The 27,701-nt window shown below is 42.7% G+C and overlaps 1 protein-coding gene across 15 annotated transcripts in view; it reads left to right on the top strand.

Moving 5' to 3' along the window:
* The first annotated feature begins 288 nt into the window (after window positions 1-288).
* The window catches only part of pja2 (praja ring finger ubiquitin ligase 2), a 57,406-nt gene continuing 29,993 nt past the window's right edge, over window positions 289-27,701 (top strand). For 5 of the 15 annotated variants that reach the window (XM_033017405.1, XM_033017406.1, XM_033017402.1 and 2 more), the window contains exons 1-3: window positions 291-596; window positions 8,320-8,457; window positions 9,197-9,462. In XM_033017405.1, coding sequence (XP_032873296.1) covers window positions 9,423-9,462 — 40 coding nt within the window. In that variant the 5' untranslated portion in view covers window positions 291-596; window positions 8,320-8,457; window positions 9,197-9,422. The other 10 variants (XM_033017409.1, XM_033017407.1, XM_033017404.1 and 7 more) reach the window with 8 other exon arrangements.

Raw genomic sequence — 27,701 nt, 5'->3', positions numbered from 1 at the left:
ACCACTCTCTGTGTGAATTTTTTTTTCTCTCATCTCGGTCCTAAAAGGCTTCCCCCTTATCCTTAATGAATAAATAAACTGATAAAGTGCAAATAACAGACTAGCTTATTGCTCTGGCCATGTGTGTCCCATTCACCGCCACCTTCCTTTTGCATCCAAACTATTTCACTCCACCAGCCAATTCATCTCATCATCATCATCACCATCATCCTCTGCAGCTTCTTCACTTTCTCTGGGTCGGTTGCAGTGCAAGCACTGATTGGCTGGCGGCTCCTCAGTGACGTGTTTATTTATTGCGGGTCTGGCGCAGTGGGTTGTTTTTGCCGCTGAGGGAGTGACGCTGCCGGGAGCTGCGTGAAGAGGGGACAGGACAGGGGGAGTAACTGGCTGTCCGCTGTAACTACCGCTGAATGCCTGCTCCACGATCGCCAAATCAGCCGCAACAACTACACAATGAGCCACAGGCCTGGGATTCGAGAGATCTGACTTATCCACAGTCTCCTCTCAGCCTCTGGATCCCTGTCGGTGTCCGGGCCTAGAGAATGTGTCGCACAATTTAAAGCCCTGGCCGCGGAAACATATCGACTTCTATTTCTGTACGTATTTTACATGAACACGAGTAGCTTGCGACCAGCGACGAGTTGTGTTGTTATGAAGATTTGTGCAATGCTGGGATAGTTATTGAATGTGATCATGGTCGCCGAGCCTCAATCACGATTTCTATCAAAATGAGTTTTCCATGACCCGGATAGGCTGATGGGGATGTTACCGAAAATGCAAATGGTAATTGACGGGCTTTTTGGAACTTTTCTGTTGACATTCATTTTCATTTTGGTTACTCTGGTTAGGGGCGTGTTAAGGGGTATCTTGGAATTGTACAAAGGTCAAACAAGGCCGCCATGGTGACCTGTTGCCAAAGTTAATGTGCAAATGTATTGTGGTAAATTCGTGTTCATTGCCTCGGTCCTTGAAAACAACAGTCAGGTGGTAACTTGCCTGCAATGTCTGGTTTTGTTTTGATTTCGCAGGAAGAGAAACATGGGACACTATTTTGGCTATTGCATTTTGAAGCACATCTATTTGTGCGTGACCTCAATGTATTTAATTCGGATTTAATATAAGAAAAGTATTTAAGAGGTTAATTAAGGTTTGAAAGTAAGCTATGCCTCCTTGGGGAGATAATTTGGTGTGTGCAGGTTGACTGTCCTGTCGATCGACTTAATGGAGAATAAGTTTCAATAATTTAAACGGTTTAGGGATGTTTTGTTGTGATAGGATGCTACATTTATGCCTACTGCCAAATTTGCTTCATTGTACACCTGTTCCTTTCCAAGGGCAGTATTGCAGTTAGTTTTCTGTACTGCTCCAGTCAGGCTATGTGGTTTTAATGGGATAGATTTAAGATAAATACCATATAGCCTTTGTAGGATACTGCACTCGAGGCACAACATGACTGCAATAGCTCCTTCAATTATAACATGTAGTGCTTGTACCTAATATGATTGTCTTTTTGTGAGAAAGAGAAAGAAGGAGAAAGAGTTCCATCTAGATAAAAAATCAAAAGAAACAACAGATGCTAGAAATCTAAAATAGAAAATACTGGATAAACTCAGCCAGTCAGGCTGCATCTATGGGAAGTGAAACAGAATGGTTTCTCTTCTCACAAATGTGATTTGGCCTGCCAAGTGTCTCCAGCATTTTCTGATAATTTGGATCTTCATTTAAATTGCATAAGGTTAATGTTTTTATGAATGTTTTTTGCTTTGAACCCAAGAACATTAGAAGGAGGCTGCCCCACCATTCAATTAGATTTTTTACCTTAACTCTATTTTCCTGCACGAACCTCACCTAAATCCTTTTAATAGCAAAACAAATCTCTCTTTCATGCATACAGCGACTGAGCCTCCATAGTCATCTTGGATGGAGAATTCAAAGATGCACTACCCCAGTGGTTCTCAACCTTTTTTCAGTGATGTACCCCCTGTGAAATATTTTTTCAGCCAAGTACCCCCTAACCAGCGCATGTAGGCCTATATTTTAAAATCTCACGTACCCCCTGGAGTGCCTTCACGTACCCCCAGGGGTACGCGTACCCCCATTTGAGAACCACTGCACTACCCTATTGGTGAAAATATATATTTTCATCTTCGTCCTGAATGGCTGACCTTTTATTTGAGACTGTAATCCCTCATTGTAGATACTCCAGCCAGGAGAAACACAGCCGCTAATATTTTTGCCTTGACACAGCTTTTGCATATTGTGAAGTAGGGAATGTCCATTTATTTTGTTTATTGGTGCTTTTCACAGAAAAATAAACTTAATCTCCAAGTTGTACAGATAGGAAATAAAGGAAATAATTTGTACTTCTTTTGCCTAGCTGTGATGATTCAAATTCGAAAACATCTTTTACTATGTGCCAGTGTTAAGTTGAAATTAATTGATCATTTTATGTATTAATATATTGTTGTCATGTTGAGTTCATGTGCTTGTAAAGCAGCAACAAGTAGTAATTTAATTGTTCTGTTTATTGTTGTGCATATGACAATTAAACACTCTGGACACTCTTGAAATAAGTAATCCAACAAAGGTTAGAATTATGTCAGTGTCAAGAAGATTGGCGTTTAGTTGATGTAATACAGGTAATTAAACATTTCCAGTCCTGACATGTCTTCTTCATTTTGGAAGAAGAGTATTAAAAAAATCTTGAACATTTGGAAATAAATAGCATTAAGGCCAATTTGATTCATTGCTATTTTGTCTCTTGTATTTCATGTCCAGCTAAAATTCTTGGTATGCAAAGTGGTGTTATTATTTCACTATCATGAAGTGATTATTCTACGATATTGCTGTATGTGTACTCTAATTATCGGAAACAGAGGAAACAATTATCTTTATCATTTATAGACAATGTGTAAAATAAATAATCTCTTTGCTGAATGATTAAATTGTTAAACTGAAACCACCTGTTGCCATTTGATTGCAAAATGTGTTTCTGATCCTTCTCTGTTGCACGGATTAAACATTTTCACAAGGTGGTGCGTAAGATGTGAAAAGTGTTGGCAATGTAGAATTAACATTAAATTATATAGAATGTGGAGTAATTATGAATGGTTCAATAAACATGTTAGAACAATTTGAGGTTTTAGGTAGCATTTGATGGTCATTGACAAAAATATAAATTGCTTTTAAATACCAAGATATTTTGCTATATTTGGATTATTACGTATAATCTGTTGGTATTAATGTATTTAATACACTAAGATGATATGAATTACGGTTAAAAGTGAATTTGTTAATGTTAATACAATTTTGAGTCAGAATTGTGACTCGTCATTATAACTTCAAATTAGTGTGAACTTCAACTTCCCATGGTGTTCCTCACGTTATTTAAACCAAATGTGTGGGAAGAAACTGCAAATGCCGGTTTACACCGAAGCTAGACACTAAATGTTGGAGTAACTCAGCGGGACAAGCAGTATATGTGGAAAGAAGAGACCTAAAACGTCACCCATTCCGTCTATCCAGAGATGCTGCCTGTCCCGCTGAGTTACTCCAGCAATTTTGAGTCCATTGTCAATTAAACCACTTGGGCTTAAGATCCACTTGGGCTCAAGATCTGCACTCTTGTACAGTGGTAGCTTACCAATACTTGCCGATGATGCAAAAACTAATTTTTGTATACAATTCAGTTCAAGTATCACTATACATAACCACTGAGATGCATCTTAAATAAGCATCTCAGATTCAGTATGTGTATAGCAGCAGTACACTGAGACAGTATACAGAGTTGCCAGATTTGGGGCCATTTCAACTACCTTGTAAGTGCAGGGTTCTTGATCTGACCATGAAGGTCTGATGTCCTGGTGGCGTTGCAGGGTCGGCCTGGCCAAGCGTATCCGTGGTGTTCTCCATCTCTGCTCCACCGCTGTAGGCCCCGTTCATTCCACATGCTCAGCATCTTGGAGCGGCACCTGGTCCAGCTGAGCCCCAGCCAGCTGCCGGGCTTCCAGTGGCTCACTCCACCATTGAGGCAGTGCACTGCCTCCCGCAACCGGTCTGCTTACTGGACTTCCAGGTGTGTTCTGGATCTGCGGTGCGGGCAATGTTCAGAGGGTGGTGTGTGCCTAGAATGTGCTGGTGTGTTTGGTGGGTGGGGCAGATAAGATAACGACATTTAAGTGACTTTTAGATCGGAATTATTGATGTGCAGGGAATGGAGGGTTATAAATTATGTGCAGGCAGATAAGAATTGGTCATGGCATCGTGTTTGGCTCAGATCGTGGACCGCTGGTGCTTTTGTTGTGCTTTACAGTTCTATGTTCTAATATCACTTTGTGCAAGGCAGTTTTAAAATTATCAAATTAGATGTGACAACTATTGCGAGACATCAAAGCAATTATAAATTGTTTGTTTTTGTTTCTTTATTTTTAAAATATTTGATTATACGCCACTCAGATCAGTTAATGTTAAGGCCTCTGATTCTTTCTTATTCTTTGCAGTAAAAATCATTTATGTTTAACAATATTTAATTTCGAGCTTGTTGATGTTTGCCAAAATGGACATCAACCAGTTAGAAATCATGCTAAATTTGCATTTTTTAAAATCATTTATTCAAAATGTATTTCAGCATATTCTTTTTGCTCTGTGAACATTCACTTAAAAATCCTGGTTGTCTTCTTCGTGGGCAGTCTCTTGGTGGCTGATGAGTTACAGATTGTGCTGTAGGTGGAGAAAGAGTTGGTCAACGGTGCAGGTGGGTGGGTAGGATAGACTAGTGTGCTCATTCTGCTATTTTCACTGGACTTCCAACAAAAAGACACTAGGTTTCCTGTGCCAATCTGGTGCACCTCATCCATTTAGATCAGTGACAGGCTTGGATCCCCATGCCTTTGAGGATATTTCATTTTTTTAATCAAGGCTTTACAAACATCCTTGAATTGTTTACTTCTGTCTTCCTGGTTGACCCCATATCAGGGAGTCGGAGTCGCATACCTCTTGCAGGAATTTGGTGTCAGGCATGTGAATAATGTCTGCCTAATGGCTGACTGGCTGGAGCCTTGATTTGCAGGATAGTAGCCTGGGGGAGGATTCTAAAGGGATGAGCTGGAAACATCAGCAGGTCAGTCAGCATTTGTGGAAAGAAACAATTAACGTTTCTGACAAATGAAACCATTCTAACAAAGATTCTCGAAGCTGAAACGATATCTGTTTTTAATTTAGATTTGCATCACCTGCATTCTTTTTTTGGTGTCTCCTTTAGATGATGCTACAACTGGTTTGTGTATCTTCGCACTGGATTTGGAGGAATTTGCAGAGATGATACTGGCTGTGAATTGAGGTACTATTCATAGCTGGTTCATGATTTTCAGAAAGGATTGATCCGATTATGGTACAGCAAGCTGTTTGTGCTTAAAAAGCTGCTCCCCTGAAAGTGTGTACCACCAGACTTGGGAACAACATCTGGTATCAGGCGTCTCAATGGTCCTTCCCTTTGATGTGGTACTTCTGATTCTACTCTACCCTATTCCAAATACTGGACTTTATCAATGGAGCTGATGTGCTATTCTGCTGTGAAATATATTCTGCATTTTCCACTTTGCACTATCTTTAGTACTTGAGTTTGACTTGATTGTATTTTTGTATAGTATTGTCTGATCTTATTGGATAGCATGATCGTATTGGATAGCATGCAAAACAAAGCTTTTCACTGCACTTCTGTACAGGTGACAATAATTCACCTGAACCCCATTGCAGTATAAACTTCATTGCTTGATGGATGATAGATACTGCAACAACTTAAAAAAAAAAAAAAAGCGCTGCAATCAGCATCAACCACCAAATGTGGTTTTTTTTAATATTAGAACTGTGATGCTGGGGAGAAAGCCTAAGGGTTGAGCCTTTGACCCTGTTGATTGAAAGGGGCTATGAAGAACTCTTAAATTTGGCTGCGTTCAGAAATTCCTGACATCTTATTTCTGCTCTATGATAGGTATGCAAGCCATTACTCTGAACACATCCATTACAGATCCAATTCCATTGTAGACTCTGGTCATGCATTGTTGTATAATTTCTTCATCGTTTTTCTAATAGCAGCTTTATACATTCCACTAAATATCCTCACAAGTGTGAATTTGCTTAACCTACACAAGCTCCAGTGGAGAACCAACCTTCGTCATCCGTGGCATACTTGTGATGCCTATTCAGAGTCTTGGTTAACTTGTTAATTGAAGTGCACACGGGAATAGATTGTACATTAATTATTCTTAAAAAATAAATGCCCTTCACCCCAGTGTCCCTACCATATGGCACTGCTCTCTGAAACTAAGGACCATGCCGAGGCCCAGGAAAATCCGAATGTTTTTCCCTATCCTTGAAAATTATTTTCTGAAAATGAGTTTCCAAGGGACTTGCCTTTCAGCGAGTGAAGATGTCAGCGATGAAATGTACAAGGGCATAGTGAGGGCAGAAGTTTAAGGTGACATGGGAAGGACTGAAGGACAACTTTTCCCACACAGGATGTTGGTTATATGGGATGAGTTGCGACAGGTATGCTGACAACATTTAAAAGATTTGGACAGCTACATATATAGGAAAGGTTCAGAGGGATGAGTCTAGCTTCATTGGCGCATCATGGTCGGCATAGAAAGGCCTATTTCTGTGCTTACGACTGCAGTATCTAAAAGTACATACCGTAAAATTGCCATACGCATCAGCCTTGGGTTCCCTTGAATCTTCTGTAAATAATATTGGCAATCACAAACGTAGGTTTCATTTTTATACATTGTGCATCACTTTTTAGAGACTACTTTCAGAATCAACATATCTTCTTGGTTGGTTTCTTGGTCCTCCAAAATATTCCAAATGGAATTTAAACTGGAGGTGGTATTATCCAGTAGCAAGTACAGCGAGTTTGCAGAATTGTCCTATGTCAGTTGTGGCCTTCCTTAATTAAGCCATATTTAATATTTTTTTGTGAAGATCTTTAACTTTGTTCTGCATATATTTTGAGTCCTTGTTATTTTCATTCCATCTTCTGACTATTATTAGAAGTACTGAATTTTGTACCTATATCCAGTTGCCTGGAAGAGATAAAGTGTTTTTAATATAGTGTTGACTTATTGATCAATTTATGGATCTTGTCCCATGAACTTTGTTGTTCTTTGAGAGGCATTAAGTGGCTGCAAACCAAAGCTGGTCAGAAACTTGAATGTTGAAAATGGAAGTCAGCTGAGGAATTCATTGGCATTATTTGTTGGTGGTAAAATGGTGTGTGACTCCCTGGTACTGTTTTTTAAAAAAAAAAAGAAAAAAAAAGTGAACATTAATCACACAGCACGGAAACAGGCCCTTTATCACCTGTATTTAATAATGACTCTTATATCTCAGCTAATTATCTGTCTAGCTTCCTAGAGTGTCCTCTGATTTATCTTATCAGGCCGCGCGCACCCCCATCCCTTATCAGGCCTAGGAGATTTGTCTACCTTCATATGCGTCAGCATCTCCTCGACTGTAATAGCATCATACTTTCAGGAAACATGGAGAACCTAAAGTTGTGCTCAGATGTTCAGTGTCGTATTACATTATACAAACTTCTGCTAATGTCTACACGGAATCCACTTGTTCCTGCCGACAGAAGCCATGTTTCCAGCTTTGGTGAGAGCCACTTGTGAGATGCTGATGGAATTTATCACTCACGTACATAGTCCTATATTCAAGAAGGTCACAAAGGCCCTCCAGTTGCTATGTGCAGGCAATATTGGCCAAAAGCTGACTGGCAGCCTTCAGCAAGATTCTCTGCATTGCTGGCTGGTGTTGCAAAATGATATAAGATTTGACAAGGTGAGCCCTGGCAATTTAAGACTTTATAGTTCTTGCCTTTACCTCCAAACATATCCTGATGTCTGCTTTCAAGTCACCCACTCTTACTCATGCTCACTTACGTGTATTATGCTACTCCTTCCATTCTCCTCTTTTTCCATATCCCTGCTACTTTCTCTATATCTCCATCTTCCTGTTCCACCTGCTGCACATGTGCTCCTCTTGATCTGCATCTCATCCTTTGCCCCTCTCTCACTTCCTTTTGCTTATCTTCACCGCTCTTCCTCGTCTTCATTTTATACCACCCTTTTATTCTCCCTGTCTCTCCCATTCAACCTATCTCTCCTATTCACGCAATCTGAACTCCATTTTCCAGTTTGCTTCTGGACTTGATGTTAACTGTACACTTTAACAAGCATTCAGTCAGCTACCACTCCATGCAATCATCTGAGATGGCCACCATGTCATTTCTATTCACCTTGAAAATATTCTCTGTTGCAGGCAAAGGTTGCCAAAGAAACACATGACTACCTCATCAGATCAAAGGAATAAACCTTGAGAACAGATCAGTTCCTCTGGAGGAGTGAATGCGGGGTCAGGTGATTTCTGCCGGCATCAGACGTGGACTGGGAAGGCAGGGTATGATTTAATTGCACCTTATTGCAGTCCTGCTCAATACTACAGCTGTTTTGACCTGAAAGAGTGCTCCTGTAATTGAGATGGCCTGTTTTCAAGCAAACTCAAAGAAAAGTGATTTAATTATTGGCTTTAAATAAGAGGAAACATTCACCATGATGCGTCACTCAGTTGCACTTTAATTTTGATTCCCTACATTATTTGCATAGGCAGATACTGTGATTGAATTAAAGTAAATGTATTCCATCGTCCACATTAATGCTTCCTTTCCAGTCCAGTAGTTTATGTTTCTGCATCAGCACGTTTCTTTATATACATGTAATCCAATATAAATATTCTCATGACACACAACCATTTCTGTACATCTAATCAGACATCATTCCCATGCAAATAACGTAGGGAATCAATAATTAAAGACGTTTGTGAAATGCCTTGCAGTACTCTGAGCGCAAGACTCATTTTTGGTTGTACTTTGGATATCTTATTGAAAACTACCTTGTCTTGTGCAAGAATATGGCAACCAATCATGGATCTTCAGCGTTCAGTGTAAGCTAATTTCTCAGACATTAACTAATGGTCCCTTCTAAAGTATATATTTTTTTTAAATCAGAGCTTGCAGGAAAATTCAAGCCACAGTAGATATGTTCTCATTTGCAGTTATCAATCAAGCTTGGTGCTGAGATTTAATATTTCCTGGTGAACACTGCAGCAAGGGAATCTTATGTACTTCTTTTCTTTTCAGGGTTTCTTGGCTGGGACAAGAAAGGAAGCCCTGCAGTGTAACCTGCTGTGGAAGAGCATTCCACTGCACCCACTGCTGCAGAGCACCGGTCCAGATACTGGCACAGCAAGGAAATGGATTGAAGGAAATTGTTTTGTGGGCTGTAATCAGGCAGGAAGGGAATCGGACTTACTGCTTCAGGTTCACAGAGGTCAAGCCCAGTCAGTATTGCTGAGTCGAGGGTTGCATGAGATCCATGATGAGGCATTTAGGAGGAAAGCTCTTTGGTAGGCATTCTAAAATGTTTGGAGCAGTGTCTGTTCTGTCAGTTTGGTTCTATGAGATGAATAGGAACATGGAGGAATCCGTGTCAATGTTCCCTCTGAAGCTGTGGAGAGCTAGGAGAACCTTACTTGCACTGTGAAAGTGGTTTCCTCTTCTGTGCCAGACAATGCCAAGGAAATGCCCTGGCTGAGAGCAGGTTCTATTAGGGAACTGTCTCGGTCCTTTTGAGTTCTGCTAACCATGTGCAGACAGATTCCTGGTACTGAAGCTTGCTTCTTTGCAGGTGTTAGTGCTGCTATCATGGAGAACAGCCTGGTTCCATTGATCAGCCTTGGGTGTGTTCTGGATACTTAAAATACTATCAACAAGTAATCTGGTACCATAAAGTGTTGTTTAGCAGTGCAGAAACTAGTGGAAAAAAACCTGCCCTTTCAGATTACAAAATCCCTTCTGCATCCTCCAGTTGTCAAGTACTGCTCTTGCCAAGGCACTGAAACTCAAAGATCTCAGATGCTATCTCTTAGTCTGAAGCTGGCCCATCAAGGGCATAAACTCTTCATAGCTATTTTGAGAGAACAATTGCATCTAAACCAAGAATAAAGCCAACCATCAGACACTGAGGAAGCAACATTGTAGGGATTCCAAGCTTAACTGGAAAAACCAGTGCAATCAAAACACAGCTGGCGGTGAGTAGATTTTACTGGTTAGTTTCCTTTATCACAAATATTTTGTTCAATTTAAACCTGTTGGTCCATTTGTGCAACGCATGCTGATTGATTCCATTGCATTCAGCTAATTAGATTCTGTTCATGTTTTTCATAAGTGAACTGCACTACCAAACTGAAGATGACTCAATTTTTAGTCTGCCATGTGCTGCAAAAAAATGAAGTTGCATTCTTGGATGATGCACCTCCATTTAAAGTAGAGGACAAATAAGCCTAATTGTATATGTGAATCTGTGATGCCACGTCACAAGAACAAATGGGGTTATCCAGTCTACTCTGGAGTGTGATAACAGCGAATTACTGTGTTGGCCAGCAGTTGTTAGGATTCCCTATCAGCCTGATATTTTCTTTTAACAATAACAGTAAACTAATGCAAAGGGTGTAAAGGCGTACCGTTGAGACATATTGCAGAGCTTGTGCAGTGACTCCATGACAACCTGATCCTCGAGGCAGATCCAGTAGTCAATGATATGAGATGTTTTTGAAAATGAGGATGATCTCAATTTTATGATTTCACTATAGAATGCCAAACCACAACGTTTCCGACCATTCAATGTCTTGCAATTTGAGGAATGACTTTACATTCAAAACTCATTGGGAAAGAATTCGGAAGATTAGAGATCGTCCTTTGTTTGAAACACATCATTGCATGTCATTTATTTTATAGGGTCTGATTCTGCCAATTGAAGTGAGATTCTGGGTTTGGAATTGTACAGATATCACTGTGGTTACAAATGAGACCATGAGGTTTGGAGAAATTATGAATTTTTGTAGCCCAATTATTTTCACATTGAGACATAGCTCACCCCCAGCTCTCCAGCCAACAGGTTTCTTCATTCATCACATTAGTGAAGAGAAAGCAGGGATTCTGCAGAAGGACGGACAGGTTGTGAGAATAGGCAGAGGTGGCAGATGGAATATAGTGTAACAAAGTGTGGAGTCATGCATTTTGATAGTAGGAATAAAGGTGTAGACTATTTTCTAAATAGGGTGAGAATACAGAAATTGGAGGTGCAAAAGGACTTGGGAGTGTTGGTGCAAGATTCCCAAAAAGTTAATCTGCAAGTCAAATCGATAGTAAAGAAAGCAAACTCAGTGTTAGCATTTATTTCAAGATGGCTTGTGTACAAAAACAGGGATGTAATGTTGAGGCTCTATAAAGTGCTGGTAAAGGCGTTGCCAACCCCTACTGTGCAGTGTCTACCATTCAGTGGTGGCCAGTGCTCTGTTTTTTGCTGTGGCCTGTTGGGGAGATGGCGCCCGCATAGCGGACATAAACAGACTGGACAAGCTAATCAGGAAGGCCGGCTCAGTGGTCGGGGCTGAGCAACGAACGGTCCAGCAGGTGGCAGAGGCCAGAACTCTGAACAAACTGGGTTCAATAATGACCAACCCCACTCACCCACTCCATGCCCTGAAGGTGATCAAGAGCAGCATCTTCAGTCAGAGGCTGATTGCACCAATGTGCAAAACTGAGAGACATAGGAAGTCCTGTTTACCAGCTGCTATAAGGTTATATAATGCACATAAATAACTGCACTTTTTTTAAATTAATTGTATTTTAACTAGTATTTTAACTAGTATTTTAACTTGTATTTTAACTTGTATTTTAACTTGTTAAGTATGGAAGCCATTTGCGGAAATGTGTGGTGTTATGTCTGTCTTGAAGCTGTCGTGGCACTGTAATTTCCTGTAAAGGATTATTAAAGGTATAATCAATCAATCAGAATACTGTGAGGAATTTTGGGCACCATATCTGATGAAGGATGTGCTGGCTCTGGAGAGGGTCCAGAGGAGGTTTACAAGAATGATCCCAGGAATGAGTAGGTTAATTTATGATGAGCGTTTGTCAGCACTGAGTCTGTACTCGCTGGAGTTTAGAAGAATGAGGGGGGACCTCATTGAAACATTTAGAAGAGTAAAAGGCTTGGGTAGAGTGGATGTGGAGAGGATGTTTCCATTAGTGAGAGAGTCTAGAACTCGAGGTCATAGCCTCAGTATTCAAGGATGTTCATTTTGGAAGGCAATGAGGAGACATTTCTTAAGTCAGAGGGTCGGTGGGGGCGCTGCAAGCCGGCGCCCTGTCAGCAGCATGTCTTTTTTTCCAATTTTTTTAATTTTTTAGTGTGTTTTAAAGTATGCTTTTTGTGTTTCTTTGTGTGTCTTGTGTGGGGGGTGATGTGGGGGGGGTGAGGGGTAAACCGCTTCGGTCGCCTCCTTCATGGAGAGGCGACTTTTTCCAGGTCGCCTCCCCCGTGGCCTAACAACGAGGATCGGGCGGCCTTTCCCGGAGACGCGCCTGGGGCTTCAGAAGCGGGTGCAGCGTGGACTCTTGGCGTGGAGCGGGCGAGCCCTCGCTGGGGCTCGCCGGAGGGGAACGCTCTGTTTCGCTGGCCCGCGGCAGCCGGCAGCTTGAAGACGCAGTCTGCAGAGTTCCAGCTGGAGTGGCGTCTGCAGCCCGGGATCCCTCATGAGGGACCCGGGAGAAGAAGGAGCTTCCACCGCCGGCCCGCGGCCAACTTCTACTGCGGACCCGGCGTGGACTTGCCATCACCCCTAGAGGGGAGCTTCGACCACCGGCCCTGCGGTCTGCGGTGCTTCTGGCTGCGGCGGGGACTTTAAATCTTCGACCGCCGGCCTGCGGCCTACACCAACCTAAAGCTGCAGTCTCCGGTGGGGAAGAGCCGATCCTGGACTGACTCTGGACTCTGGTCCCGACCACGGGGGGAAATGGAGGAGGACTGGCCAAATTTTGTGCCTTCCACCACAGTGATGAATGCTGTGATGGATGTTTGTGTTCAATTTTTATTGTTTATTGTGTGTTCTTTATCATTGTACCGCTGCTGACAAATTCATTTCACTTGCACTTTATGTGCAATGTGACGAATAAAACTGATTGTATTGATTGTATTGTATTGGTGAATCTGTGGAATTCTTTGCCATAGAAGGCTGTAGTGGACCGTCAGTGGATGTTTTTAAGGCAGAGATAGATAGATTCTAGATTAGTGCAGGTGTCAGTGGTTACGTGGAGTAGGCAAGAGAATGGGTTTAGGAGAATAAATCAGCCATGATTGAATGGCATGAGACTTGATGGGCCGAATGGCCTAATTCTACTATTCCTTATGACATTGAACGAACCGGCAGCAGCAGGGAAAGGGGAGGACAGAGGAGTCTGCCTCATGGTAAACTTTCATGCTGCTCAGAAGCAGTTTTAACCAACTCCTCCTCTCTGCATTTGGAACATCTAGCAGTTAAATGCCATTCCTTCTAACTCCCGAAGGAACTCGCCTCCATCATGAACGTAGACGACATCCTGCCCATAGTAGATGGTTATCTAGCATTTGAGGAGTAGTATGCTGTGATCAACAAACAAGACGGTGTACGCTGATGTCTTTCCCAGCGTCACTATTGACTTCAACAAGGCCAGCTGGAAGAAGTCACTTCTTAACTACTATTAGTGAGTGCCCTGCATCCCCAGAGAATCACAGCTTCGACCACTGGTATTCTACCATCAAAGATACGTGTTGCTCCATCCGTTGCTCTCACTTTGGAAAACCAGACCACCTGACTGTGTTACTTCTTCCTGTATAGGACATGACTGCAAAGTGCAGTTCCAACAATGAGACTGCACGGAATCGATCAGGGGAGGCAGAGAAACAACTCACCAATTGAACATCCCTGGGTACTGATGGAGTTTGCATGTTCAGCCTGTTACTGTGCGTGTTTCCTCCCCGTTTCAGAAAGATGTACAGGTTTGTAGGTTAAATGGCCTATGTAAAATTATCCCTAATATGTAGGGAGTGGAGTGTAAAATGGGGTAACAGCAAACTAGTCTGCACGGTTGTTTGATGGTTGGCATGGACTTGCTGGGCCAATGGAATATTTCAATGATGTATCTCTAAACTATATCTAAATTGCTTGGAGTCAGTATACTCGGATACTGCAACAGACCTGAACAAATAACCCACGATTGGTACAGACTTCATAAGGAAATATGTGGAGGAGTACATCTTCAGTCTCTTGTTACTAAGGTCTTGGGTTCCCACCCGTTTCAAAATACATCGATAATACCGGTGCCTGAGAAGAATAAGGCAACATGCCTCAATAACTACCAACGAGTGGCACTAATGTCTGTGGTGGTGAAGCGCATTGCGAAGTTGGTTGTGGTGCATATCAACTCCTACCTTAGGAAGAACTTGGACCGACTACAATTTGCCTACTGCCGCAATAGATCAATAGGGGATGCAATCACACTGTATCTCCACTCTGCACTGGAGCACTTGAACAATAAGAACACTCAAGTCAGGCTGTTGCTCATTGGCTCCAGCTCAGCATTAAACACCATCATCCTCTCCAAACTTGTTATCTGGGTCCCGCATCCCTATGCAACTGGATCCTTAACTTCCTCCTCAACAGACTACAATCTGCGCGAATTAGCAACACTTCCTCAATAACCAACCGTACAGGAGCACTTCAGGGCTGTGTGCTCAGTCCCTGGCCCTACTGACTTTATACCCATGACCAAAGATCATGGGTAGATGCTAATGGAATGTTGGCCTTCATGCCAAGAGGATTTCAGTAAAGGAGTAAAGAGGTTCTTCTGCAGTTGTATAGGACTCTGGTGAGACCACATCTGGAGGATTGTGTACAGTTTTGGTCTCCTAATTTGAGGATGGACATCCTTGTGATTGAGGCAGTGCAGCGTAGGTTTCCCGCGATTGATCCCTGGGATGGCGGGACTGTCATATGAGGATAGATTGAAAAGACTAGGCTTGTATTCACTGGCGTTTAGAAGGATGAGGGGGTGGATCTTATTGAAACATATAAAATTATAATAAGACTGGACAAGCTAGATGCAGGAAAAATGTTCCCAATGTTGGGCGAGTCCAGAACCAGGGGTCTTAGAATAAAAAGGGGAGGTCATTTAAGACTGAGGTGAGATAAAACTTTTTCACCCAGAGAGTTGTGAATTTATGGAATTCCCTGCCACAGAGGGCAGTGGAGGCCAAGTCACTGGATGGATTTAAGATAGAGTTAGATAGAGCTCTAAGGGCTAGTAGAATCAAGGGATATGGGAAGAAGGCAGGCACGGGTTATTGATTGAGGACGATCAACCATGATCACAATGAATGGCGGTGCTGGCTCAAAGGGCCGAATGGCCTCCTCCTGCACCTATTTTCTATGTTTCTATCATAGAGCGGAGCAAGATGGTCCACTCCTGCCAAATCCAATGGACTGACGTGTAGTAAGCACCAGAGCATAACTTCCACCATTTCAGTAAACCCGACCCGATCTCAATTATGCCTCTCGCAGTGCAATGAGCGTTGCGGGGGAACAGTTTGTGTGTTTTTAAATGTTTTAAATGTTTTTTTTAATTTTCTTTTTAACTGCAGTAACCCCTCATCAATTTCCCCCATCATTGTCAGCACTGCCTTGATTGCTATTTGTTGAAGTGTGTGTGTGTGTGTGTGTGTAAACTAGCGTGGTTTAAATCAGTGGATCAGGCAGCATCTCTGGGGAAAAGGAATAGGTGATATTTCAGGTCGACTTTTTCGATAGCTGCCATGACCAGTTTGATGTCATCCGTCGCCTTGCTCCTGGTCTCGGCCCGCACCGATCTGCCGAACATGCTGTAGGTGTCTGTGTGTCTCTGTCGAAGCGCCGGCACCATGAGCGAGCAAACGCGTGGACAGACGGACGAAAGCAACAATCATAGTGCGGAAAAGGTGACATTTCCGATCGAGACCCTTCTTCAGACTGACAGTCAAGGGAAAGGGAAACGGGAGATATAGGCATATCTTCCATTCATTTGTCCTTAGTACCGTCTATATCTCTTGTTCCTCTTTCCCCTGACTCAGTCTGAAGAAAGGTCTCAACCCCAAATATCACGCTCTATGATCTTTGCTTTCGTCCGTCTGTCCGCACGTTCGCTCGCTCTTGTTGCGGCGCTTCTCCCCTCGGACTCCTCCAAACAAATACACACACAGCATGTCCGGCAGATCGGTGCGGGCCGAGACCAGGAGTAGGGTGAAGGATGACATCAAACGGGTCATGGCAGCTATCGAAACAGTACGGAAATGGTAAGGGGGAAATTTTAAAATAAACGCCCGAAGGAAATAGATGTTTTTTTTTTTTAAACGGGGGGGGGGGGCGGCGATCGCTCCGTGTCCGTGTCGGAGGGAAGGGGGGGGGAGGATGGTTTGAGTTCCTCTTTCCTCTGATTCAGTCTGAAGGCGGGTCTTGACCCGAAATGTCACCTATTCCTTTTGTCCAGAAATGCCGCCGACCCGCTGCATTTTGTGTCAGTCCTTTAATCTCTCAGCTTGATGTAGCAGAATCTCCCTGAATTAGCTTGACGCCATGACGGAAGCCGGTTACGGAAATGGCACTGAAGATTACCCATCACCTACTACGGCTTTTTCGTGGAGTGAACCATCTTGCTCCACTCTATAATCTTTGCCCATGACTGTATAGACAGACACAGTTCTAATGCCATGTTTAAATTCGCCAACAACACAACTGTTGTTGAATGAATTACAGGTAATGATGAGTTAGAGCATAGGAGGGAGATTGATAATCTGATCGAATGGTGGCAGAACAACACATTTGCTCTTAACGTTAACAAAACCAAGGAGTTGATTGTTGACTTTGGAAGGAGAAAACCAAGAAATCACAAATCTATCTTCCTCAATGGGTTGCTGGTGGAGAGAGCAAACACCTTCTAGTTCCAGGGCATGCATATCTTGGGTCCAACACATTGATGCAATCATAAAGAAAGTCCATCAACACCTCTACCTCCTTAGAAGATTGAGGAGGTTTGGTATGCCAATAGATACTCAAACCTCTGCATGTGTACGGTAGAGAGCATATTGACTGGTTGCATCACAGCCTGGTTTGGCAACTCAAATAGCCAGGAATGAAGATTACAAAAGGTGGTAGTGAGCACCCAGTCCGTCACAAAATTTCCCCACCTTCAAAGGGATCTATAGGAGGCATTACCTTAAAATGGGAGCGAGCAACATTAAAGAGCCACACAACCCTGGCTGCAGTTTCATTTCACTCCGACCATCGGGAAGTGGGCCTAGGAGCCTGAGAACTGTGACCTCCAGTTTCAAGAACAGCTTTTTCCCCAACAACCATCAGGCTCTTTTGCACTACTAAACTTACTTGTACTTACTGAACTTTGAAGTTTGACCTATCTTGGTTGCACTGAGAGAGTATTTTTAATCTAATATTGGGGTGTTTATTGATTTTTTTAAAATGTTATCTATATGTATTGTGTTTACATGACTTTTATGCTGCTGCAAGTAGGAATTTAGTTGTTCTGTTGTTGATGCATATGATAATTAAACACTCTTGAAATGCAGCATAGGAATAAGTGAGTTTGGTATTCCGACTGCGCATGCCCAGGTCATGGTTCACTCGCGATAAACATTCTTGGCGGCTGTGCTGCTGCGTGGGTGCACACCTGCGTTTTGTCCGTGGTCGGGATCGGTCCCGGGTCCAGGGTCTCCGGCGCATAAGGGGCTGTTGAGTTGCTGCTGGGCTGTCCCTGTCCGGGGTGGCCGTGGGCTGGCGGGGTGCAGGCCCGTTACAGTGGCGGCCCAGGGTTGCAGCCGGCGCGGAGGGTAGGCGCTGGCTCCGGCTCGGCTCTGCCTGTCCAGCCGGGTTGACCGGCGGCCCTGGACTGGCAGGGGACCGGCCCGTTGCGGTGGCGGCTCGGGCTTGCAGCAAGCGCGATGAAGAAGCACTGCTCCGGGCCGGTGTCCCGTCAGTCCAGTGCTGTTGGTTAACCCGGCGGTAACCCTCGGACAGGGATGGGGCGCTCGGTGGGGGGGTGGTCCAGTGGCGGTTCACTGGCGCCGGAGGCCCGGGTTCGATCCTGGCAATGGATGGGGCGCGGGTCTGTGTGCATGTGGTGGCACGGTTGCCTGTGGTGATTATGGCGAGTGACCTTTGACAAATTCTCACGATCACCCATTGAATCTATATTTACACTAATCCTACTTTAATCCCATTTTTTAAATTTTCCGCACATTCTCATCACATAAGATTCTATTACTCACCTATACATTTGGAGGCAACTTAATAGTGGCCAATTAAACTAACCAAGCCATGTCTTTGGATGTCAATGGAAATCAGAACACACAGAGGATACCCACACAGTCACAGGGATAATGTGCAAACTTTACTCAGACAGCCGCTAAGGTCAGGATTGAACCCAAATATCTGGTCCTTTGCGGCAGTACTTTGAGCTAGATGTGCTTCTGTGTTGCCCTATTTAATAAAAAAATGTTATGTGCTATTCTGACCTCACTGCATATCCTTAAAATATTCTAGTGTTCTGACTGTTATTGCCATTAGCGTATTTGAGTGTTCACAAGTGGACTGTTTGAACACTTGTAAGGTTTGTAATTGTGAAGAAGTGCTTGTTATAATGGTAATTGAACCTGATGAGATGAATCCAAGAAGGACCAGGTGTTTGTTGTAAAAATTAGAGGCAGTCAATTGATAATGCTGAATAACAAATTTGTTCATGTTTTCACTATGATGAGAATTTCGTAAATGATCATTGAAAAGTCTTGGTGAGAATGAAAGCAGAATGAATAGTTGCAGAACGGCTGCATTCTCATGGGACACTGAATGATTTGGTACACCTACTGGAGATCTTTATCAAAATAGTGTAAAGGCTTAAATGCTCCTGCAAATGCATGTACTTTGATAATGAGTGAGAATGGATATTATGGACAGGACTATATTCCTGACATTGTTTTCCTAGGAAATTGTTGTGTAATTGCAGAACTTATTTATTTTGGCAAGTCACAGCTGTCACATATCCCACAAAATTCATCCTTTGGGGAAAATACCTGTCCCCAACACTACAGTCACACCCGTAGCATTATCAAGAGGTTAATAAAGAGCATTCAAAAGCGCACGCCAGCCAAGGTGATCTGCTCTCGTCATATCCAGAAAGGCGATTTATTGTTGGAAGCCTGGCACGAGACTCCTGACGCTGACAGTGTGGACGAGGTGACTCTTTGTCATCATCCTCTTGCTTAAGCACCTTGCGGTTGATGTGATATGGTTTTTATCTTGCTGATCCTGCTGTCTTCGCTGTGGTCCTCACTTTTCACGCAGTGATTGAACATGTTTAATGGCCAAATTATACTGTGTACAACAGATCACCCTGAGAAGCAAACTGAAATAAAAATTGAAGCAGCCATGAGCCATTTGCTTGGTCCACCATTCAATAAGATTACAAAAAATACTTTTTTGCACTTGCCTGAAATTGCGCTATTTCCTGAGAGAAGGATAACTATCTCGAATATATGAAGCAACTATGGTCTCTGAGGAGCACTTCCTCTTTATGTACCTTGTGACTTGTTTGTGTAAAATCCTAGAAAGGTAGAGATGTGAATCGGATATGATGAGGTCAGTCTTAAAATTGCTGTAGTTAGCTATCTTATTGTTCAGTTATTAACACCTGGCATCAAAAATGCTTGCTGACAGCAGCTCTGATTTCTACTATTCCAGCTTTGATGTGCAATTTCTCTTAATCTGTTAATCTGTCTCAGTTGATCTATCTCTCTTGACCTCCACCTCTTGCATGTTGCTGTTAGTGATTTAAAAAAACAGAGGCAGTGCATTAGGTAACGATTAAGGGAGAGAGGTAAGTGAAATGAGCGAATTACAGAGGGGTTGATGAGGTATTTCAAAACAAGTTGGGGTTAAAATATTATTTACCATTCAATGTATACTTCCAGAATTAATAATAATACATATTATTTATGAGCGCCTTTCAAGAGTCTCAAGGACAGAAGAGTCTCAAGGACATTGACTAGTTAATGCAGTATTTTAAAACTACATGAAATATCAGATGAAGTGTATGTTCGAATATTTCAGTTGAAATTTATATTTGTTATGCATTTTTCTGCAATAAGAAACTTGTATTAGCATGTTGTCTAATTTTATTTAAAGTCTAAACATTTAATAATCTAAATATTACTTACATTATAGCCCAGTCCATCATGCAAACCAATCTTCCTCCTCCCCCCCCCCCCCCCCCCCCCCATCAACTCCATCTACACTATCTCTGGAAAGCATCCAATATAATCAAGGGCTACTTGAACCACTTTCTCCTCCCCTTTGCCATCAGGCAGAATGCACAAACGCTTGAAAGAATGCTTTTCAAGATTCAAGAAAAGCTACTTTCTTGCTGTTTTCAGACACTTGAATGGACCTGTCATTTGCTCAGAGGTAGACACGAAATGCTGGAGTAACTCAGCGGGTGCGTCAGCATCTCTGGAGAAAAGGAATGGGTGATGTTTTGAGTCGAGACCCTTCTTCAGACTGATGTCAGGGTAGGGTGTGGGACAAAGATACAATGTAGGCAGAGACAATAAGACTGGGAGAACTGGGAAGGGGAGGGAGAGTGAAAGCAAGGGCTATCTGAAGTTAGAGAAGTCAATGTTCATACCGCTGGGGTGTAAACTACCCAAGCGAAATATGAGGTGCTGTTCCTCTAATTTGCGCTGGGCCTCACTCCGACAATGGAGGAGGTCCAGGTCAGATTGAGAATGGGAGGGGGAGTTGAAGTGCTGAGCCATCGGGAGATCAGGTAGATTAAGACGGACTGAGTGGAGGTGTTCAGCAAAACGAGTGAGCTTGGTCTCACTCACCCACACCTGCAACAGCCCCCACCTGTCATTTGCTCAGGATGTATTCCTGATCTTGCATTATATAACCATATAACAATTACAGCACGGAAACAGGCCATCTCGACCCTTCTAGTCCGTGCCGAACACGTATTCTCCCCTAGTCCCATAAACCTGCGCTCCGACCATAACCCTCCATTCCTTTCCCGTCCATATAACTATCCAATTTATTTTTAAATGATAAAAACGAACCTGCCTCCACTACCTTCACTGGAAGCTCATTCCACACAGCCACCACTCTCTGAGTAAAGAAGTTCCCCCTCATGTTACCCCTAAACTTCTGTCCCTTAATTCTCAAGTCATGTCCCCTTGTTTGAAACTTCCCTACTCTCAGTGGGAAAAGCTTATCCACATCAACTCTGTCTATCCCTCTCATCATTTTAAAGACCTCTATCAAGTCTCCCCTTAACCTTCTGCGCTCCAAAGAATAAAGCCCTAACTTGTTCAACCTTTCTCTGTAACTTAGTTGCTGAAACCCAGGCAACATTCTAGTAAATCTCCTCTGTACTCTCTCTATTTTGTTGACATCCTTCCTATAATTAGGCGACCAAAATTGTACCCCATACTCCAGAATTGGCCTCACCAATGCCTTGTACAATTTTAACATTACATCCCAACTTCTATACTCAATGCTCTGATTTATAAAGGCCAGCACACCAAAAGCTTTCTTCACCACCCTATCTACATGAGATTCCACTTTCAGGGAACTGTGCACAGTTATTCCCAGATCCCTCTGTTCACCTGCATTCTTCAATTCCCTACCATTTACCATGTATGTCCTATTTTCATTTGTCCTGCCAAGATGTAGCACCTCACACTTATCAGCATTAAACTCCATCTGCCATCTTTCAGTCCACTCTTCCAACTGGCATAAATCTCTCTAGACTTTGAAAAACTACTTCATTATCCACAACCCCACCTATCTTAGTATCATCTGCATACTTACTAATCCAATTTACCACACCATCATCCAGATCATTGATGTACATGACAAACAACAGTGGACCCAACACAGATCCCTGTGGCACCCCACTAGTCACTGGCCTCCAACCTGACAAACAACCATCCACCATTACTCTCTGGCATCTCCCATTCAGCCACTGTTGAATCCATCTTGCGACTCCACCATTAATACCCAACCATTGAACCTTCTTAACCAACCTTCCATGAGGAACCTTGTCAAAGGCCTCCTTACCTTGTTGCGGCACTTGAAGATATTTTTATCTGCACTTTCTCAGCAGTTGATTTCACCGCTCTGTTTATTTTCGTTTTGCACCTCCTGCTGTACTCATGAATGGCATGATTGCACTCGTGTATGATATGTGCCTGCTTAGCACGCAAATCAAAGGTTTTCACCATATTTTGGTACGTGTGACAGTAAACTAACACCAGTTATCTGGTTTTACCACCTCTACTCATTCCAGATAGCCATCATCCTTTGTGTAGGGGAAAAAATTGTCCCTCAGATCTCCTTTCAATATCCCCTCTCACTTTAAACCTGTGCCCTCCAGTTCTAAACTCCCCTGCCCAGGGTATGTCCTATCTACGCCATTCATAATTTAATAAACCCCTTGGGTCACCCGACAGTCTCCTATGTTAGGTGAGAATAAATACAGACTATCCAATCTTTCCTTTTTACTACAGCTCTCTATTTCGGGCAACATTCTGCTTAAACAATATAGAAGTTACTTGGCAGTGAGCCCTTCAAGTCTTGCACAGGTTTCGGAATCCTTTTTTATGCCACTATATTTTCCTCTGAATTAAACTCCAGTTGTCCAAACTTTGGTTTATTCCTGGTTCCCCCAATCTTAGGAAGCCATGTGATGGAGGGAGTATGACCAAGGTTTACGAAATTGCTGCCTGACCTGCTGAGTTACTCCAACAATTTGTGTCTTCTGTAAGACCAGCATCCACAGTTTCTTGTTTAATCACCAAATTGATTCTTGGAATGTTGTTTTCTCGATGCTAGGAATAATTAAGCAGACCTTGTTGGTACTCTTGAGTTGGGGAGTATGAAACATAGATAGAAACATAGAAAATAGGTGCAGGAGGAGGCCATTCGCCCTTCGAGCCAGCACTGCCATTCATTATGATCATGGCTGATTGTCCCCAATCAATAACCCGTGCCTGCGTTCTCCCCATATCCCTTGATTCCACTAGCCCCAAGAACTCTAACTCTCTCTTAAATCCATCCAGTGATTTGGCCTCCACTGCCCTCCTTTCAACATCCCCTCTCACTTTAAACCTGTGCCCTCCAGTTCTAAACTTTGGCCTCCACTCCCCCCTCATCCTTCTAAACTCCAGTGAATACAAGCCTAGTCTTTTCAATCTTTCCTTATATGACAGTCCCGCCATCCCAGGGATAAATCCCGTGAACCTACGCTGCACTGCCTCAATCACAAGGATGTCCTTCCTCAAATTAGGAGACCAAAACTGTACATACTACTCCAGATGTGGTCTTACCAGAGCCCTATACAACTGCAGAAGAACCTCTTTACTCCTATACTGAAATCCGCTTGTTATGAAGGCCAACATTCCATTAGCTTTCTTCACTGCCTGCTGTACCTGCACGCCATCTTTCAGTGACTGGTGTACAAGGACACCCAGGTCTCGCTGCACCTACTCCTTACCTAACCTAACCTCATTGAGATAATAATCTGCCCCCTTGTTTTTGCCACCAAAGTGGATAACCTCACATTTATCTATATTATACTGCATCTGCCCACTCACTCAACCTGTCCAGGTCACCCTGCAACCTCCTAACATCCTCTTCACAGTTCACCCTGCCACCCAGCTTTGTGTCATCCGCAAACTTGCTAGTGTTGCTCCTAATTCTTTCTTCCAAATCATTAATATGATATGTAAACAGTTGTGGGCCCAACACCGAGCCTTGCAGCACTCCACTCGCCACTGCCAGCCATTCTGAAAAGGACCCGTTCACTCCTACTCTGCAATAAATGAGAGATAATTTAATGGAAACATATTTACTGGGGCTGAAGTAAAATCTAGTAGAATGTTATCTTATTGAACGATAGAACAGACACAGGGAAGTGAACGGCCTACTGCTTCCGTATCTTATGTTAACACCAGGGAACCAAGCTGAGGAAAATAATTTGTTGACTTTATAATTTGTAAAAAGTGGTAATTGAGTATGTACTCATACTTCAGATGGAAGGAATCAAAAGGACCTGATGCAAGAAAATTACATGTGGTGACTTGAGGCACTGAACGAAGCCTAGCTCTGTGCAACCATTTTAAGAACTGTCAATTTAGTCATATCCTTGACTTTCCCAAAAGTCCTCCAATTTTTATATGCATTTTGAAAGCTGCTTAATTTAAATCTTTACATGTAAAAATAATTAAGATTTAAGGGGTTAGAACACACAAGTGCAGCTTGGTTAACAGTACAGTGCATGACATCATATTGTGAGGAACCAAATTATCTATTCCTGCCATTGCCTCAGTTTTAGTCCTATCTTTTCAGGAGGTGCATTTGGATTCTCATCATTGCTTGTCAATATCCCAAACAAAAGTTCTCACTTGGGTCCTTTTGCTACTTTGCTTTAAAGCCCCTCCCCATGAAATGTATCTTTCTCTGATGAGAATGACCTCTCTACCCAATTTCTCAAGATAGCTGAATTATTTTGTCCTGACATAATTCTGATAAGTCTGCCCTGCACCTTCTGCAAGCTGAGTACCTCCTTTCTAAAGTTAACTTCTTAGAATTTGATGCAATTTCCATCTGAGGTCCAGCCATTGAATTCTAAATATACTGAAAAACAATTTGATCTGCGTACATCACAGATTTATGTATATCTAACTCAAGCTTTCTTTTCCTTCAACTTTTTTTGTGCTATACCATCACCTCTTCTGCAAAATTAAACTCTAGTTGCAGATATGATGCCTTTTTTTGTATTGCAAATGTCACCTGTGTTATTTAACACGGGCTTATTGCATGTAAAAATAATTAAGATTTAAGGGGTTAGAACACACAAGTGCAGCTTGGTTAACAGTACAGTGCACGGGCAAATGTGAAGTTACTTGAATCTGTCAACAACATTAAATACATGAACATTTTAGTTAGAATTGGCATAGATTTATGATGTTTGTTCGTGCCTGATTCATCCAGATTGCTTTTATAGTGTTTGTGGAGGCCATCAGAATGACATTGGATAATATTTGTTGAAATGGACGTTCAGGTGTCTATCTAATTGGGTAATTCAGTCAGCCAGTCTGCAACCCAGATGGGAAGTTGAAAATTATCACCATGGCTCTGTATTTTACATTTTAAGTGACTAATAGCACATTAAGAGATCAAATGACATAACCTATTGTTTAAATAGAAATCACTTTCTTTGTTTGAGACGATAAAGTGAAGCCCTAGTGTTATACTCCGGACGGCAGAATACATAACAACTTTGAATATAGAAGGTTGCCTGGATCATGAGAGAGATATTTATTACCCAACATTCCCTGCTTATATACAACAACTCATTAACATATACATGAATATGCATGAATACATTACACTGCTCTCCTTTTTTTAAGTATTAAAACTAAGTACTCGGTTACAATTTTGTTGTGATACTTGATTTAAACCAGTATTTATTAAATCTTAAATGATAAACATAATATATTTATTTTACATATCTACACATTTTTGTTTTACTTATACAGTGCGTTACTTAACTTATGAACCTAATCTGACTACTGGTTTACGGATCCTGCCTGATCATCTAACAGTAACAGGTGTAACAGGTTTTGGTGTTGACTCAGCTGTTGGCTTGTTTGGCTCTGTTTTAGTACCCTGACTTTGACCAGAGGAATCTGCTTCTTTGTCTGTACTAACTGAACTTTGTGTTTCAATCACGGTGGTCTCTTCCAACTCACTTTCAGATAAAAACTCAGGGATTTGGACTTCATGCTCAGTTTTTGGTTTATCTTTGGCTGGAATCATTTGATCAACACGCACACTTTTGATCCTATCTCCAACTTCAACTAAGTATCTTTCTGTTCCACACACTTCCACTATTTTCCCAACATCCCATTTGTCTCAACTGGACTTGTTGGGAGGACTGAGAACACAAACCTGCTCACCTGGCTTGAAGTACCTCTCCTTTTGTGGGAGTCAAAATGGCGTTTTTGACAACTGTTTTTGTTCAACTCTCAAGGCCAAATTGGGTTGAACTAGACTTGGGAGTATTCTTAGCCTTCTCTTCATCAACAGTTCTGCAGGTGAGTAACCTGTTGTGTGGTTCTGTACTTCAGCAAGAAACTAGCCAAACAATGTTTCATGCTGAGCTTTGAACTACCCTGCAAAACCTGTTTCTTGAGAGCATCTTAGACAACTCTAACAGACCTTTCCGCCATCCCGTTGGAGGCTGGATGGTATGGGGGAACAAGTGTGTGTTTTACACCATTCCGCTGCATGAACTCTTTGAACCGTTCTGAACAAAACTGAGGCCCGTTATCAGAAAAAAGTTCTTCTGGTAAACCATAGCATGCAAAAATGGATCTCAACTCGTATATGGTATTCTCAGTAATAGTGCTTGACCCCATATGCTCAACCTCAATCCATTTGGAATGACTATCTACTAGTACCAGAAAGTGATCATTACCCTTTTTGCAAAAATCTACATGAAATCTTTGAAAAGGTCTACTTGGCCATGACCAAGGTTGCAGTGGTGTTTATGGTGGTTTACTCTGGCAACTTTGGCAGACACTACATTTGCTCACCAGTGACTCAATGTCACTGTCAATACCAGGCCAATACACAAAACTTCTGGTAATTGACTTCATGCTTACTATGCAAGGATGTCCGGCATGAAGTTTATTCATAATTTTGTAACTCAAACAAGAACGGAACTCACTATCAAAACATGGAGGGGACACAATTTTTTGGCGGCAGCGCTCACACACACACACACACACACACACACACGTGCGCGGCTTCGGAGGCTCAATCCAGCGCTAAATGCAGCTCAACTGCCTGTCTCACCGGGTTAACTAACAGCCCTGTCTGGACTGACGGGATACCAGCGCAGCTTCTCCGTGCTGCCATATTTCCCGCAAGCCCAGGCAGGTTAACCTGGCGGGGATGTCGCCCACCTCTCAAAACATGGGGGGGACGTGTCCCCTCTGGCCCCCCCGGGTTTTCCGCCCATGTACTCAAAGACTCTGGTACAACCACTCTGTAACCCCACAATGCATCCCTGCTCACATGATAATTCATGACGTCGATTATGGAAAGGCTTCAGCTCTGAGTTCAATCCACTATTGATTTCAGTCTAACCATTCAATGTCCGTTCATAGACCCACTTCAGCACAGTGTCTTTCTCTGTTTCTGCTGCAATTTCAGTTGCAGTCACTGGAAAGTCTTCATCTACAACTTGCAGTGTGTAAATTGAGTTCTCACGTCAGAGTTCTCATGGGGCAACCGGGACAACGCATCTGCAACTGCGTTGCACTTGGAGCTTCTGTACTCCACCTTGTAATCATACTGGGACAGCAAAATTGCCCAGCACTGCATCCTTGATGCCGCCATGGAAGGTATAGCGGACTTGGGACCAAGTATCGCTAGTAGTGGCTTGTGATCAATATCTAGGGTGCATGGTCTGCTGAGAAGAGACTGATACCGAACACGATGCTGAATGCTTCCTTTTCCATCTGTGCATAGTTACGTTCACTCGGTGATAGGGGTGCGGGATGCAAAAGCAATAGGCTTTTCCTGTCCGTCATTCATTACGTGGGAGATCACTGCACCTACACCATAACTTGAAGCATCACAAGCAAGTTTCATCT

This window comes from Amblyraja radiata, chromosome 3, assembly GCF_010909765.2.
Source record: "Amblyraja radiata isolate CabotCenter1 chromosome 3, sAmbRad1.1.pri, whole genome shotgun sequence".
In the NCBI taxonomy this organism is placed as follows: Eukaryota; Metazoa; Chordata; class Chondrichthyes; order Rajiformes; family Rajidae; genus Amblyraja; species Amblyraja radiata.
This window is presented reverse-complemented; position numbering and strand designations above follow the sequence as displayed.